Genomic DNA, 18,764 nt, shown 5'->3' with positions numbered 1-18,764 from the left:
ATCCTGACAGTACTTCATGCGCATTCTCAATCGCACATTATTACAGCATCCATATTAATTTTCACTGACACTGGTTCTATCCCTGTACAAATTAGGCAAACCAACGAGGGAGAGTTGATGAAATACCAGCGAATCCACAGCTCATTGCATTCCAATTTGCATGCAAATGGTTTATCAAGAAAATTCCATTCTCAACCACTATGAGTGAAAAACAACAGTAATCTTCACTTCAGACAACTACACAGGATGTAATGAATTGCAGAAAGGAAAGCTGACAGACCTATCAGAGGATCGATTTCAACTGGCAGCTGGTATGGCTGTTCCTGCATAGCTCCATGAAGCCCTAAAATTGTAGATAAATAAGTAAATTAGATGTTGCACATGCTGTTCTGTAAAAAGGAAAAAAAGTTCTATATTGCTTTCTCTTTTCACAACTGCTTTTTAGTTGACATGTATTGGCTGTTGTGATTTTGGTATGTTACAATGATGAAGAATCTATTATTCTATCAAAAGTAAGACACATTATATCTTTTCAAAACACTCTTTCGATTGGTTTCAAAATATTTGAGATCATCTGATCCTGATAAAATAATTTTCTTGCTTTTGAAGGGGTAACCTCATCTAGTCCCCTATTTTACTGGCAGTTACCACAGTGAGGAACATTATAAAGTTCCAAAAATTTAACATAATTTACTTTAAAATAATTCATATTATATTTCACTGAAAATTAAAATATCATGTGGATTTTTCTAATACCATCATTTCAACCAAATGTTAGTACATTCAAATAGTTAACAAAATATTTAATCATTACTGATGCCAGAACACCTCAACACACACAGGACATGCAAAAATAGCAAACCTAGGTTTTTCAATAATGTCTTTACACTCACCGGTAACATTATGCCACTTGTTCACAGCAAACAGCCTGCTAGCAGTTACTGTGATAATGGCAGGTACAGCCAGACCCAGCTGAGTGTTGGCAGCAACGTGGGTGACTGGGGAGTTAGATGGGAACTTGAGTACCATGATAACATCCTGCTGCATCTGGTCTGTGAACATCAGAGGAGTCTGCAGGAGGAGATACTATTCAGTGGCAAAACCCCAAATCAAAAACAAATAAAATCAAAAAAGGTGATGGGAAAGAGAAGAAACCAAGAGGAAGAATGACAAATAGGAAGAAATAGGTTAGCAGCAGGAAGCAGAGTATGGGTGCATCTACAGTGAAGGGGGAATACAAATCTTACAAGTATTTGGGACTGAAGTTCTAAATATTATAAAATAATACATTGCTTTCATGAGAGAAGAGCTTCAAGTATTTTAAATACATAAGAAATTTTATTCAGTGCAGAGAATAGAGTTGTGTAAATTTAAAAACATAAAAGTATAAACAAACTTTAAAATTTTCAAGATGTAAAGGGCATTTATTTACATACATTGCAAATAAACTAACATTGGTGAAAATTAAAGTGGAGGTTTGAGTTGTGGAAGAAAAAAGACATTTCAGACAGAAGAAACTGAAAATAAATTCAAGGCATCAGTAAAGAATAATGGGTTAAGGCTTTCGACAAAAAGTAGAATACATAAAAATACTTGTATTTGTAATACTGAAACATCTTAAAACATTTCACACACAATTACAGTCAGGTGAAACAGCAAATTACTCCACTTCATAGAAAACTACAACTGGTAAACAGCCACTCTGAAGACATAAACAAGAAATTGAATTCAACCGGATGTCATCGGAAGACAAAGTAAAGGAAGAATCATCACAACCCATACTTGCATTGTTAAAGCAGGAATTCGATTTTTGGAGCATAAAGAAAGGACCAAAAATAATGTTGATAATAAGCTTCAGTGACACCCTTCTGTGAGAGTGGCTAAAAGCCAATCAATATTATGAGTTAATCCTCCCCAGACACTCATTCAATTAAAGGTGTCAGTAATGCCTCATCTGATGTAGCCTCAATTAAATCCAACTATCTGATCCACTGAAAGCACTAGGGGATAGGCCAACAGAAACCTCAGCAGACAAATATGCATTGTACGTTTGTCTACTAATTACCACACCTGGTATAAATTACCACTGATGCACATTGCACAGCATGACACAACCTTATTTTCTAAAATCTGTGTCTCATTTTGAAAGCTAATTTGCTTGGTGAAACTCAATGAATTTTTATCAGGTGATTTAAAGAATAAAGAGAAACTATAATTTTGACAGAAGGAAAGCACCCCATCCTTAGTTATTTTGGTAAAGTCTTTAACTCCATTCCAGCATCAAATACAACATGCTTTGTTCTCTTCTCTCCACATTTGCTAGCTCTTAGGTTGATGTTTCTCTGCTACGCTGCTCTATTTTTGCATTCTTACATTGTAAAAGAACAGCCAAGGGTTATGTGTCTTGATTCTCCTAAATGACCTCTGGTAGTTTGGATATATCAGAAAGTCATTATGTGGAAATTGGGCCTGTATTCAACCACTTGCATGGCACAGAGGACTAATAAATGTGCTTTGCCATCCAGTCTCCTCTTTCATCAAAGGAGCAGGAGCATTAGGGATAAAACATTTAGTATTATTATTCTTACATAACCAATCTGCCTATATAGTATCATACAAAGCCTATTGAAGTTCCCAGGTATGGCCTACATTTGCATGCCTTAGCTAATCATTGTAGGACCAATATTATTCCCCTTAGTGTTCTATGGTTAACTTCTGGTCACTTCTATTACCTATATTTTCAAATAACTTAAAACAAAACTACATTTGGCATCACCTCTTACATGTGTAGAAGCAAAACGTTCCTTGTACCTGATGCTGAGAAAATGCCAAGGTTAAAAACACAGGTACTTTACCATGTCAAGACTAAATGCAAGTCTACTTTATATCTAACTTTTGAATGTAAATTGCTTTCCACAAACCCTGCACACTTTCACCTTTGAAGCTCATGCCTGACACTAGCTTATTAGCAATGGTGGACCACTGGCACTTTATTCAAGTACTTGTTCTTATGTTTGAGCACAAGAAGGAGATAGTGTTTGCAAGATTTGAGGCAACCACAGTCAAGCCTTGTCTGTCCTTCCATAGCATTCCAGCGGAGGTCCCTGGATAGTGACCAGTCGTCAAGCTTCACCACACTCTAACCTTAGGACACTAAGGGAAACAATATTGGTCTTACAGTACTTAGCTAAAGCATGCAAACATAGATCATACATGGAAACCTCAGTAGGCTTGGTTTGATATCATACTGACAGATGTAATATACTTACCAAGACAGATGAAGAATTAGGAGCAACAACATACTACATATAAAATAATTCAAAATACATATCAGATAAATTCAAGAAACATAGCATGATTTCTAACATTTCATCACATAAGTACACTACTCAGCATCTAGCCTATAACAATATAGTGACAATAAATTATTGGAGCTTTTGTTAACACAGAAGTTTCAGTTAACATACATCTAATTTAATAAAATATACAGTAGTAGGCCATATCGGGGTTCCTCTTAATAGCTTGTAATAATTAGAAAGATATTCAAGTGCAAGGCAGCACAAATGAGTTTAGCATGAAGACAGTTGGACGGTTCTTCAAAGTAGGCAACACCAACTCCACATTTGGAATTAGATTTAAGGAGCAGCTGGACATGCATGGTTACTAGGGTATAATATACTTACCACTTGCATGGCAGAGCTTCTGGGAGGATGTGGCTCTATTAAAAGTTGAGAAGGAGTTTGACCAAAGCTACGAATTTGAGCTTCAACCGCCTGCAGGAAAGACACAAGCATATGATAAAAGTGCTGATCATAGGCATTAGTAACTAAATGGTCACCTGAAAATGTCATGCAACACGTCTGGATTACATCATACTGAAAATCAAGCCCGTATGTTCCCTCTGGTTGGGAGCTTGGCACTAACACCTAGGATTATCTCATCACTTAACTGTACATGTTATTTCCACGAAACACTCTTAAAACATTCTCATTCCCACTCCCCCACCCCCCATTTGATAAGAAACAGAAACTGGCTGTTACAGCCATAATTCTGACCTTGCCTTTGTTTTGTCTCTCAGAGTGTATTGCCTCCTGGTTTTGCATTTCTTAGTAAATAAGAGCAGAACTAAGCTTAAACATATATTAGCATTTTCTATGCCAGATGGCTGATTGAATATAACTGAGTGTGGCAACAGTGAAATACAGAATGGTTCATCAGTAGTGACTTTCCTGCTCAATAAGATGCAAATGTAAACAAAGGAGCTTTTTTGTACTCTGTTCAATATCTTCATCTATTCATATTTCCAGTGGTTTATTATACATTTCAAATATGACATTTATTTCCAGGATGTTTAATAATCCCTTTCAGTCCTTAAAATTATTCTGCCTTGATCAAATTGCATGCTTTTTCTGGCTGGAACATTTGCAATTTTTTTAATATTATTGAATGACATGAGCAAAATATGTTGATTTCAAGACAAATTAAAACAATTACAAAACAGTGTGTTTTTAATCTTGATCTAGAAATATGATTGCAGTATGTAAAGTGTTCCACCTTAAATTCTACAGTCATTTTACCCACACAGAACAGGCATACTCTTCCCTAAGTCAACCATTTTTCTTTTAAAAAATGAGGATATGGTAGAAAGAAAAAAGGCTGAATCTTATGCTGAGTTTATGCAAGGATTTTCCCTTTGAGCCCCAGCTGGCTTTGTTGTATTATCTTTCCAAACTTGTTGATTTTCGAGGTCCCACATGTGGTGCTCCTCTCATCTTATTCTCCCACAAGTAGAATTACTGGTCATTGCAGGCCCTCCTGGATTCCTGGTGCTGGCACCATCTTTAAAGCCTTGCTGTGCATATGGTCACTCTGGTATTCTCCAGCTGCCCTGCAAATTCTGTTTCATTTGTCCTGGACATACTGGTCAGAGGATAACTGGAACCTTGTTTTGCTGACATGGATCTGGGAGTCCTGCTGGATGGGAGGTCTGTGCAGTCACTGCCCATTTAATGTGCCATGAAATATTGGTGACTGATGGAAGTCTGGAGGAGCAAGTGGCAAGTTAGAGTTGCCAGGTACCCATTCTATTTTCAAATCGAGAATTATTGCTGTCCAGTTTCTATCCAGAGAAGGGAGAATAGGAAACTGTACACTAATGAGGTGACACAATGTAGTGCATGCTAATACATGCAAAGTAGGCACCATGTTGATCTCTTGTGAGAATCAGGTCTTGCCATTCAATACTTGGTTGGAAAATTCGACATTTTGCTCTTGATGGCATGTAGCTTCTCACTGCAAACCTCCCGTGATTCTCACAACTTACTCACCAATGCCCAGGTCATCCAGTATCTGAGAGAATTCTGCTCCTAGTCCAGATTGCAAAGTTGTCTTCATGTACTCAATTTTAGTTTAAAGAGAATAAAATTAAGAAATGCTCCTCAATATTTTTGATGATAGTAAAGCTTCTTTTGAATTCCACCCCCCCCACCCCACAACCCCTGTCAACCAAAATTAAATGAAAGGATTTATGCAAAGGGTTTACCTTTCTTCAAATATTCGGATATATGTATTTAAAAAAAACTCAACTTCTGATGAAATTCCACACATTGATTGAATTTTACTCTATATTGATCATGTTAAGTTGTTTCTTTCAGGAATACAAACTACTCCTGCTTCTTTGTGACTACGATAAAGCTGAACTATTCCCTATCCTGACGCCCTATTAACTGATCTGCTGCTTTTGACATAGCTGACCATATCCTGACACACTTCCACTGACACCAGGCTGTGTGACACTGCACTCACCTGGTTGTGTTCTTATCAATTTAATCACTTTCAGTGTCTCAATTGTTTCTCAAGCAATGGTTTTTCTTCCTGCTTTTGTACTATTATCTATGGTTCTTTATGAATCTTGACGCCCTCCAAATTTTATGTATATGCTGCCACCCAGTATCATGATTGGACAAAGCATCAATTTCCAAATGTGTGCTGATGACACCTAGGTCAATCTCATCGCCACCTCTGTTGATGCGGCCAGACTCTTGAAATCAGTGCTTCTCAAATATTTTCTCGCTGTGACTCCATTTCAAGGCTTGAAAATTGTCATGACTTCTTACACTAGAGTGGGAGTACAGTTGTTGCAATGCCTTGTCAGAACTCCACAATAACCATTGCTGTCTCAAAGCTCACAACCCCAAAATTTCAGTTCGCAATGTCACCTGGAGTCCCAACTTCTACTTTGGAAAGCACTGATCTATCCTGTCACATTGCTTGTCCAAAATGCAGTATTGGATGTACAAACTTCTTGAAGTACGATTGTAAATATAAAGCCGACATCTTTAGCCTGTGTCACAAATACCGCGTCCCTAGACTAAAATATCATGCCTCCCCATGGAAACAGTTTAAGACTCACCCTGATTGTGCATAACCTTGCTGTCATATTAGCCTGAAATGGGCTGCTGGCTCACTCTGATGAAGGGCTTATGCCCAAAACGTCGATTTTCCTGCTCCTCAGATGCTGCCTGACCTGCTGTGCTTTTCCAGCACCACATTCTCGACTCTGATCTCCAGCATCTGCAGTCCTCACTTTCTCCCTGCTGACTACACATCCATACCATGAGAAAATCACCAATTACTACATACATAAACTTTACTTTGCACCTGTTTCAGCTCATTTGCTGCTGCAAGTCTCATCCATATCTTTGTTATTTGTTATCTTGACAATTCCTAAGCATTCCTGCTTGCCTCCCATCTTCTACCCTGCGAAATTCCGAGGTGATCCAAAACTCTGTATCCTAACCTACACCAATTTCCATTCACCTACCACTCCATTTCCAGCCGATAATGACTTCAAATCAGGCAATAACTTGATTTTAAAATCTCTAATTTTCAAATTCCTTCATGGTTCTACATGCCTCATCTCTAATCCCTTCCAGCACTACAACTCAGAGATATTTATTTTCCTCTCATTGTGGCCTCTTTATTTAGATCACTACTGACAATTCTAACTTCAGCTGCCAATGGCCTGAAACACTTGAATTTCCTTTCGAAATAATTTCCAGCTTTCATAACCTTTTCACGACACTCCCTACAACCTTCTCTCTCACCAGGATTGCACTAAAACATCTCATGTGGATTGGTTGAAAAAACACATTGTAAATTGAGCAGAACTACACAGGTCAAAAATGAAGCAACATATAGGTCAAGAGTAGACCTACATAAAACAAGCAGGAATGGAGCCACATAAAGGGAGACCCAAAGGGCAGAGCTATGTAAAGTTGGCTGCAAGTGGTGTGAGGCAGTGTTAAGCAGGCTGGAAGCAGTATAAAGCAATTGAGAGTGTTGTTGAACTGCGCAGAGCAGAATAATATAATTGCAGGCAGAGTGTGGAAAAATCAAGACAGACGTTGCATGAGGCAGATAGCACTAGAGTCAGAAATAATAACAGGTTAGGTAGCAAAGTAAATTGTAAATTAGAGTTGCATGTGGAGAAAATAAGGTTGATGAGCTGTAGGTTCATAGAGCAATGTGGGAATATAACATTGTGGCAAGAATGCTGACCTTGCTCAATAAAAAACGGAATGTGGAGTTGCTCGTGTTGGACTGGGGTGGACAAGGTTAAAAATCACACAACACCAGGTTATAATGCAACAGGTTTATTTGGAAGTACAAACGTCTACTTCCAAATACACCTGTTGGACTATAACCTGGTGTTGTGCGATTTTAACAAAAATGACAGGACTGAGTTCTAAATATTCCTGGATATAATGTGCTCAGGAAGGATAGAGAGAAGGATATCCTGATCATGGAGAACAGTGTGTGGTGTTGGAAAGGATAACCCAGAAGAATCATGGTCACAATCTATTGGCTAGAACTGAAAAAACAGATAGTAGGTTTGCAGATGACATCAAAATTGGTGGTATAATGGACTGTGAAGAAGGTTATCTAAGATTACAAAGAGATCTTGATCAATAGGGTCAATGGGCTGAGGAATGGCAGATTAGAGTTTAATTTGGATTAATGCAAGATATTGCATTTGGTAAAGCAAACAAGGGCAGGACTTATATAATTAAAAGTAGGGCCTTAGGTAGTATGGCAGAACAGAGAGATAGGGGTTCAGGTACAGATTATTTGAAGTTTCCATCATATGTAGGGTGGTTAAGAAGGAATTTAGCATGCTTGCCTTCAATGCTCAGACCTTTGTGTATGGGAGTTGGGTGATCATATTGATGTTGTACAGAACATTGGTGAAGCCTCTTCTGAAATACTGCTTCCAGTTCTGGTCGTCCTGTTACAGGTATGATATTATTAAGCTGGAGAGGATTCAGAAAAGATTTACCAGGATGGTGCCGGGAATAGACGGTTTGAATTATAAGCAGAGGCTGGATTGGCTAGGACTTTTCTCACTGGAGTGAAGGAGTTGAGGGGTGACCTTATAAAAGTCTATAAAATAATGAGGGGCTTAAATTAGATAAATGGCAGGTGTCTTTTCCTGAAGGTGGGGGATTTCAAGACAAGGGAGCATATTTTTAAGAGAAGAAAGATTTAAGAAGGATGAGGACAATTTTTTTAACATAGAGCAGTTCATGTGTGGAATCAACTTCCAGAAGTGATAGACACAAGTACAGTTATAACGTTTAAAAGACATTTGGATAATTACATGAATAACGTTTGGAGAGATACAGGCAAATGCAGGCAGGTGGGACAAGTTTAATTTGGGGTAATGGTCGGCATTGACTGGTTGGAGCGAAGGGTCTGTTTCTTCTGCATGACTCTATTGTGTTATTCTATAATCCCAAATCGACTGGGAAAGATGTAGGGGAACTGCAAGGAAATTAGAGATGCAAAAACTGTAATAGGGACTTCAATTATCCTAATATAAATTGGAAAATTAGTAAAGGGAAGAAAAGGAGAAGAATCTATGAAGTTGGTTCAGGAGAATTTTCTAGATTAGTATGTTTCCAGCTCAACAAGGAAGGAAACACTGCTGGATCTGATTTAGGGAAATGTGATGGGTCAAGTGAGTCAAGTGTTGTCAGGGAGCTTTATTGAAGAAATATTAGAGTGCTTTAAATTGGCGATGGAAAAGGATAAGGAAACCCAGAGTAAAAGTAATTATTTGGGAAAGGAATATCTTCAATGGGAAGAGAGTTGATTTGGCCTGTTTAAGTTGAAACAATGAGTAGGGAAAAAATATTAATACATCAACTTCATATTTTTAAACAAGAAATAATTTGGATACATTAAAGTATAGTACTACAAGGGAGAGTAATAGGATGATGAAAGTAAGATGACACAGAAAAGGTGCACAAGTGCCAATGTCAGATGGATAACGCAATTATGAAACATGAAGAATATTGAAATTTCAGAGGGTAAGTGAGAAAAGAAAGTCAAGAGAGAGTATAAGAAGAAACCGTCAGGTAACAAAAGTGGGAACCCAAAAGTCTTTGATAAGCGTGTAGCAAATAAAAGGATGGGAAAAGGAGGAATGGAGAAAATTAGAAATCAAAAAATGCTTTGAATCAGGAGAGGTAGGCATTGCTGAGATATTAAATGAGTACTGTCTTGCAGATGGAGAATGTTCTGTCCAAATCATACTGGAAGAAGAGGTGGATGAAATGCTGAATGAGGAAAGAGATATTAGCTAGCTGGCTGTATTTAAAGTGGAGAAGTCAACAGGACCAGATCAACTACATCTAAGGATACTGTAAGGCAGAAGTACTAGCCATGTCTTGTAATCATCATTAAATACAGGGTTGGAGGCCAGAGGGTTGGAGAGTTGCAGATAGAGTCATAGAGATGTACAGCATGGAAACAGACCCTTTGGTCCAACTTGTCCATGCTGACGAGCATCCGGCCCATATCCCTCCAAGCCATTCCTATTCGTATACCTATCCAGATGCCTTTTAAATGTTGCAATTTTACTAGCCTCCACCACTTCCTCTGGCAGCTCATTGCATTTAAGTACCACCCTCTGTGTGAAAATGTTGCCCCTTAGGTCTCTTTTATATCTTTCCCCTCTCACCCTAAACCTATGCCCTCTAGTTCTGCACTCCCCCACCCAGGGAAAAGACTTTGTCTACTTATCCTATCCATGCCCCTCATGATTTTATAAACCTCTAGAAGGCTACCGCTCAACCTCCGCGCTCCAGGGAAAACAGCCCTAGCCTTTTCAACCTCTCCTGAAAGTTCAAATCCTCCAACCCTGGCAACATCCTTGGACATCTTTTCTGTACCATTTCAGGTTTCACAACATCTTTCTGATAGGAAGGAGATCAGAATTGCATGCAATACTCTAACAGTGGCCTAACCAATGTCCTGTATAACTGCAACATGACCTCCTGATTCCTGTACTCAATACTCTGATCAAAAAATGAAACATACCAAACATCTTCTTCACTATCCTATCTACCTGCGACTCCACTTTCAAGGAGCTATGAACCTGCAATCCAAGGTCTCTTTGTTCAGCAACTCTCCCTAGGAACTCACCATTAAGTGTATAAGTCCTGCTCAGATTGCTTTCCCAAAATGCAGCACCTTGCATTTATCTAAATTAAACTCCACCTGACACCTCTCAGCCCATTGGCCCACCTGATCAAGATCCCGTTGTAATGTGAGGTAACCTTCTTCGCTGTCCACTACACCTCCAATTTTGATGTCATCTGCAAACTTACTAATTATACCTCATGCTCACATCCAAATCATTTATATAAATGATGAAAAGTAGTGGACCCAGCACCTTGTGGCATTCCACTGGTCACAGGCTACCATCTGAAAAACAACCCTCCATCACCACCCTCTGTCTTCTACCTTTGAGCCAGTTCTGTATCCAAATGATTAGTTCTCCCTGTATTCCATGAGATCTAACTTTGTTAACCAGTCTCCCATGGGGAACCTTGTCGAACGCCTTACTGAAGTCCATATAGATCACGTCCACTGTTCTGCCCTCATCAATCCTCTTTGTTACTTCTTCAAAAAACTTAATCAAGTTTATGAGACATGACTTCCCACATACAAAGCCATGTTGACAATCCCTAATCAGTTCTTGCCTTTCCAAATACATGTACATCCTGTCTCTCAGGATTCCGTCCAACAACTTGCCCACCACTGACATTTGGCTCACTGATCTACAGTTCTCTGGCTTGTCCTTACCACTTTTCTTAGACAGTGGCACCACGTTAGCCAACTCCCAGTCTTCCGGCACCTCACCTGTGACTATCGATGATACAAATATCTCAGCAAGAGGCCCAGTAACCACTTCCCTAGGTTCCCATAGAGTTCTAGGGTACACCTGATCAAGTCCTAGGGATTTATCCACTTTTATGCATTTCAAGACATCCACCAGTAATATGGACATTTTTCAAGATGTCACCATCTATTTCCCCACATTCTATATCTTCCATGTCCTTCTTCACCGTAAATACTGATGCAAAATACTCTTTAGTATCTCGCCCATCTCCTGCAGCTCCACACAAAGGCCACCTTGCTGATCTTTGAGGGGCCCTATTCTCTCCCTAATTACCCTTTTGTCCTTAATGTATTTGAAAAAGCCCTTTGGATTCTCCTTAACTCTGTATGCCAAAGCTATCTCATGTCCCTATTTTGCCCTCCTGATTTCCCTCTTAAGTATACTCCTGCTGCCTTTATACTCTTCTAAGGATTCGCTCAATCAATCCTGTGTATACCTGACATATGCTTCCTTCTTTTTCTTAACCAAATCCTCAATTTCTTTAGTTATCCAACATTCCCTGTACCTCACAGCCTTTCCTTTCACCCTGACAGGAATATACTGTCGCTGAACTCTCGTTATCTCATTTCTGAAGGCTTCCCATTTTCCAGCCGTCCCTTACCTGTGAATTGGCATTGCTCCAATTTAGGACTTCAATTTTTAGATCTGGTCTATCCTTTTCCATCACTATTTTAAAATGAATAAAATTATGGTCGCGGGCCCCAAAATGCTCCCCGACACTGACACCTGTCACCTGCCCTGCCTTATTTCCCAAGAGTAGGTCAAGTTTTGCACCTTCTCTAGTAGATACATCCACATACTGAATCAGAAAATTTTCTTGTACGCACCTAACAAATTCCTCTCTATCTAAACCTTAATACTAGGGCAGTGTTGTTGTGGTTCTGTTCGCCGAGCTGGGAATTTGTGTTGCAGACGTTTCGTCCCCTGTCTAGGTGACATCCTCAGGGCTTGGGAGCCACCTGTGAAGCGCTTCTGTGATCTTTTCTCCGGCATTTATAGTGATTTGTATCTGCCGCTTCCAGTTGTCAGTTCCAGTTGTCCGCTGCAGTGGCCAGTATATTGGGTCCAGGTCGATGTGTTTGTTGATAGAATCTGTGGATGAGTGCTATGTCTCTAGGAATTCCCTGGTTGTTCCCTGTTTGGCTTGTCCTATAACAGTAGTGTTATTATAGGACAAGCCAAACAGAGAACAGCCAGGGAATTCCTAGAGGCATGGCGCTCATCCACAGATTCTATCAACAAACACATCGACCTGGACCCAATATACCGGCCACTGCAGCAGACAACTGGAACTGACAACCGGAAGCGGCAGATACAAATCACTATAAATGCCGGAGGAAACATCACAGAAGCGCTGCACAGGAGGCTCCCAAGCACTGAGGATGTCACCTAGACAAGGGACGAAATGTCTGCAACACAAATTCCCAGCTCGGCGAACAGAACCACAACGACTAGCACCCGAGCTACAAATCTTCTCACAAACTTTGAACTAGGACAGTCCCAGTCTATGTTTGGAAATTTAAGATCCCCTATCATAACCACCCTATTATTCTTACAGATAACAGAGATCTCCTTACAAGCTTGTTTCTCAAATTCCTTCTGACTATTAGGGGTCTATAATACGATCCCAATAAGGTGATCATCCCTTTCTTATTTCTCAGTTCCACCCAAATAACTTCTCTGGATGTATATCTGGGAATATCCTCCCTCAGTACAGTTGTAATGCTATCCCTTCTCAAAGACACCACTCCCCCTTCTCTCTTGCCTCCCCTTCTGTCCTTCCTTAGCATTTGTATCCTGGAACATTAAGCTGCCAATCCTGTCCATCCCTGAGCCATATTTCTGTAATTACTATGATATTCCAGTCCCATGTTCTTAACCATGCCCTGAGTTCATCTGCCTTCCCTGTTAGGCCCCTTGCATTGAAATAAATGCAGTTTAGTTTATCAGTCTTATCTTGTTCTCTGCTTTGTCATGTTACAGCTTTGTTGAAAAGTGGTGTAAGAATAAACCCAGCAACTACAAGCTGGTGAGTTTCAACTCAATATTGGGAAAGTTTTAACAAATGATTACTCATGAAAAAAATTATACACCCACTTGGACAAAAGCGGGTTCATTAAGGAAAGCCAGTTTACATTTGCTAAAAGCATATCAGATTTCGCTGATTGATGAGGTAACAAAAATGGGTTGATGAAAGTAATGCAGTTGACGTGATGCACCTAGATTTCCAAACGCTGAAAAGACAAGTTTGTTATCCAAGTTAAACACCATGGCAGAAAAGGAACAGATACAAAGTTGGCCAAGTGACAGGAAACAGATTTGTGACAGATGGCTACATGTCAGACTGGAGTAAGGAATATAGCAGAGTTCCCTATGTCATAGAGATGTACAGCATGGAAACAGACCATCGGTCCAACTCAACATCCATGCCGAACAGATATCCCAACCCAATCTAGTCCCACGTGCTGTGTGTCAGTGCTAGGACCACTACTTTTCTTTCATATACATTAATGAACTCGACATAGTTGTACATAGCACAAACTAAAAGCTTACAGATGACTCTAGGCTTGGATGTATAGTTAAATAGCCAACTTATGTAGAACTGCAAAACTCACTCCTGATGAACGGCTTATGCCCAAAATGTCAATTCTCCTGCTCCTTGGATGCTGCCTGACCTGCTGTGGTTTTCCAGCACCACACTCTCAACTCTGATCTCCAGCATCTGCAGTCCTTACTTTCTCCTGCAAGATGGCATAGGCAGTTTAGCAAAATGGCATGACAAGTCACACATTAAATTTAATGCAAGGAAATGGGTGAGGTGAGACACTTTGTTCGGAATAATGAAGATGCAAGATGATGCAATAAAAGGGAGATTCCAAAAAAGACTAGAGCGACCTGGGGGAATCAATGAGCAAAATTATTGACAGTGGCAGGACATGTTAATAACACAGTTAATAAAGGGGAATAAAGTACAAAAGCAAAAAAGTCAAGCAAAATTGAACAAAACATTGGCTTGTGTGTCTAATTCTAGGTACCAGATTTTAGTAAAGATCTAAAGGCATTAATGAACGTGCAGAAAAAATCATTAGAATAGCTGCAGGGAGGAGGAACTTCAATTGTTGAAGATTGAAGAAGCTGCAGCTGTTCTTGTTGCAAAAGAAATTTGATACAATTGTTGAATATTATAAGGAGGATGGATAGAGCAGACAGAGAGAAAATATTCCCAAAGGTGGGTTGAGAACAAGGAGGTACCAATTTAAAGTGACTAGCAGAAGAACCATTCATGAGAATCTTTTAGTATATGGAATGAAAGTAGTATGATGCAAGTAAACTCAGTTATGGACATGAAAAAGGAATTTAATAATTATCGGGGAAGTATTTGTAGGGACATGTGGAAAAGGCAGGGGAATGAAACAAGATGACTTACCCTTGCAGATAGTCAGCACAGACAAGACAGGCCAACCATTCCATAGATCAACAATTCTATAACAGTAATGTGAACAATCCGGGAATGTCGTACTTTGCAAAAAGAGGCCATAAGAATAAATTTTGTTGTAGTTACTATCCTTAAAATTGCCATCACTTTTTGCCTCCTTGAACAATTAAAGAAAAAGCAATGATGCTTCTGTATCTCTTATTTGTGGAGAAGGTGAAAGTCACTGTATTCATAAACTGTCAACTCTCTAAACAAGATCTGATGTTACTAAACTGCCACAGCAACAAACAGCCTGGAAAAGTACGTGCAGCAAAATGATAAATTTTGCTTCATCTCAGTTTTTGCACAAAGTTTAATAGTGCAGTCTTCTTTACTGAAAGCGGATATAGTATTAGTAGTAGCGTGGAAAGTTCTTTCCTCTCTTGTTCTGTTGAACTGACAGACTGATCAGGCCCTGCCTTACATGAGAAACATGGTATAACTCAGATCTCATTTCTGGAGGTCCTCTCCTGTACCATACTCTGAACTAGACACAGTAGTAAACAAATTAAAGACCACTTTAATGGCCAACAATTCTGTTCTCAAGGGGTTTAGGGAGAGGTACAGCATTCCACCATTGAATTTCAAATGAATCACAAATCAAAATGTTTTAGAAAAGAGAAAAGGTTCAGAGAAGCAATACTCTTGCCTGCAAAGGAAATAACTCCATGGAGACATTCCTGAAATACAGTGAAGAAAAGTAATATTTCCTTATAAATGCCACACTCATGTAAGGCAAATGAAGCCACTTCAAATGTTCAAAACTAAAAAGCTCCACAGAAACGCTCCACAATCTGACTCTCCAATTGAAATAACATTAACATCTGTTAATCTGAACAAATGCTTCATTTCACCTTCAAAATCCATGTCCTCACGAGATCCAGGACAGTCATTAGCCTCACAGAAGAGTCATTTTTTTTTACTTCAAATCTGCTGGGTGGTCATTGTAGCTGTTAAGGAAATTAATCATCAGTACATGCTGACCACCTCATTGATTATCATTGCTCCACGATCAAGTTGTTTTGCTACTCTGAAAACACCCTTACGAGCAGAAAAATTACTTTGCTTTCTGTTTGCAACAACAAATGGTCTCGGTGAACTGTCTTTCCTTGTACCTTTGATTGTTATTCAATGAAAGGACAGTCTTTTGGATTACACATTCAAGATTTAGAGAACTGTCTATTTCCTACAACCTCTCCTGCTATCAGTCTTTTTCTGCTTAATCTATCCAAGGGCATCCATCCCTTATCTCGAACCTTACCCATCATTCATCCAGCTAATCAGATCCATATAACTTGCTGCATCAAGTCTATCCATTAGACCATTCCCCTTACATCACCGCCACATCTCAACTTCCTCCTTTCATTCCTGAGCTATGACATCCATCAATCACCTTGGCTTTTCCAATCAACTCAATCTCCACATCCTTCAAAATTTATTTTTATTAATTGACTCCTTGAAAATAATGTATTATTTAACAACTTGCATTTCAGTACTGTGAAGGAGTAAATAAGACAGCACATTTTGCTGTCTACCATGTGCACTTAAATGCAGAAATCAAGGTTCTTCTGTATCGATTGCCCTGCAACCAGACATCTCCATATATAGCTGAAATAATGGGAAGCGGCACCAATAATAGTTGTAAATAACTGATAAAATTTCAACTTGTAAAAATTTCTTAGAATTATTTAAGTGAATAAGGTGACTTGTAAATCATTCAAATTTGTACCATTGATAGACTTGGTAGCGAGATGCATGCAACTGTGTAAAGCTGGGACACTTACATAATACATATCCATTAAACACATCAGAAAATGTTAAAAGGCTTGTCTCTTGAAATGCAAATGAATTAGGTTTTATAAGTGTGGAATCACTTTCCTTAAGGCTTTGAATATTGTTAAACTGTTGCAAATGATGAAAAAAAACTGGTTGCATGATAAACTGTGTGGAAGATAGTGCAAATGGACAGAGAGAGGTTTGTGGCATGGGGGGAATAGGCGTCAGATGAAGTTTAATGTGGAAACATGTAAAGTGATACAGTTTGGTAGGATAAATATGGAAAGATAATATAAAATAAATGGTGCAACTCTAAAGGGTATGCAGGAGCAGGAGGACCTAGCTACATGTGTACATTAGTCATTAAAAGAAATGGGACAAGTTGAGAGAGTAGTTGATAAAGCATACAGTATCCTAGGCTTTATTTATGGGAGCATAGGGTAAAATAGTAAGATTTTTTTATTTTGAAAATAAGGTAAAGCAAAGGTAAAGTCACCATAGTCCTTGAGGACCATACGGATGCTCTATTTTAGAGAGATGACTGATGGTGGTTTAATCTGAGGGTCTCTACTACTCAGACGAGGGATGAGGTTGAGAATGTGGGACTTTCATGATTTAAAAAAAGAGAATCATAGAATATGGAAACAGACCCTTCACTCCAAACTGTCCATACTGACCATAATTCCAAACTAAACTAGTCCCACGTGCCTGCACTTGGCCCATATCCCCCAATCATTTCTTATTCATTGACTTATCCAAATGTCTTTTAAATGTTGTGGTTTTGTTTGCCAAGCTGGGAATTTGTGTTGCAGACGTTTCGTCTCCTGTCTAGGTGACATCCTCAGTGCTTGGGAGACTCCTGTGAAGCGCTTGTGTGTGGCATTTGTAGTGGTTTGAATCTGTCGCTTCCGGTTGTCAGTTCCAGCTTTCCATTGCAGTGGCCGGTATATTGGGTCCAGATCGATGTGCTTATTGATTGAATCTGTGGATGAGTGCCATGCCTCTAGGAATTCCCTGGCTGTTCTCTGTTTGGCTTATCCTATAATAGTAATGTTGTCCCAGTCGAATTCATGTTGCTTGTCATCTGCATGTGTGGCTATTAAGGATAGTTGGTCGTGTCGTTTCGTGGCTAGTTGGTGTTCATGGATGCGGACCGTTAACTGTCTTCCTGTTTGTCCTATGTAGTGTTTTGTGCAGTCCTTGCATGGGATTTTGTACACTACATTGGTTTTGCTCATGCTGGGTATCGGGTCCTTCGTTCTGGTGAGTTGTTGTCTGAGAGTGGCGTTGGTTTGTGTGCTGTTATGAGTCCTAGTGGTCACAGTAGTCTGGCTGTCAGTTCGGAAATGCTCTTGATGTATGGTAGTGTGGCTAGTCCTTTGGGTTGTGGCATGTCCTCGTTCCGTTGTCTTTCCCTTAGGCATCTGCTGATGAAATTGCACAGGTATCCGTTTTTGGCGAATACATTGTAGAGGTGTTCTTCTTCCTCTTTTTGCAGTTCTGGTGTATTGCAGTGTGTTGTGGCTCTTTTAAATAGTGTCTTGATGCAACTTCTTTTGTGTGTGTTGGGGTGGTTGCTTTCGTAGTTCAGGACTTGGTCTGTGTGAGTGGCTTTCCTGTATACTTTTGTGGTGAATTCTCCGTTCGGTGTTCTCTGTACCATCACATCTAAGAATGGGAGTTGGTTGTCCTTTTCTTCCTCTCTAGTGAATCGGATTCCTGTGAGTGTGGCGTTGATGATCCGGTGTGTGATCTCTATTTCTGTGTTTTTAATTATTACAAAGGTGTTCGCCAAAAACGGATATCCGTGCAATTTCATCAACAGATGCCTAAGGGAAAGACAACGGAACGAGGACATGCCACAACCCAAAGGACTAGCCACACTACCATACATCAAGAGCATTTCCGAACTGACAGCCAGACTACTTCGACCACTAGGACTCCTAACAGCACACAAACCAACAGCCACTCTCAGACAACAACTCATCAGGACGAAGGACCCGATACCCAGCATGAGCAAAACCAATGTAGTGTACAAAATCCCATGCAAGGACTGCACAAAATACTATATAGGACAAACAGGAAGACAGCTAACGGTCCGCATCCATGAACACCAACTAGCCACGAAACGACACGACCAGCTATCCTTAGTAGCCACACACGCAGATGACAAGCAACATGAATTCGACTGGGACAACACTACTATTATAGGACAAGCCAAACAGAGAACAGCCAGGGAATTCCTAGAGGCATGGCACTCATCCA

At 39.7% G+C, this 18,764-nt stretch overlaps 1 protein-coding gene across 1 annotated transcript in view; it reads right to left on the bottom strand.

The window, feature by feature from the left end:
* lrba (LPS-responsive vesicle trafficking, beach and anchor containing) overlaps positions 1-18,764 on the bottom strand; it is an 897,133-nt gene that overhangs the window by 75,382 nt on the left and 802,987 nt on the right. Inside the window, exons 48-50 of the mRNA XM_043699616.2 lie at positions 3,684-3,773; positions 894-1,071; positions 281-343 (exon numbers count right to left, since the gene is read on the bottom strand). Coding sequence (XP_043555551.2) covers positions 281-343; positions 894-1,071; positions 3,684-3,773 — 331 coding nt within the window. The remainder of the gene's footprint in view (positions 1-280; positions 344-893; positions 1,072-3,683; positions 3,774-18,764) is intronic.

Source organism: Chiloscyllium plagiosum, unplaced genomic scaffold, assembly GCF_037043375.1.
Source record: "Chiloscyllium plagiosum isolate Xiang-an unplaced genomic scaffold, Cpla_swu_hap1 HiC_scaffold_1, whole genome shotgun sequence".
Taxonomy (NCBI): domain Eukaryota; kingdom Metazoa; phylum Chordata; class Chondrichthyes; order Orectolobiformes; family Hemiscylliidae; genus Chiloscyllium; species Chiloscyllium plagiosum.
Note: the sequence above shows the minus strand (reverse complement) of the source record. Positions and strands in the feature narration are given on the sequence as shown.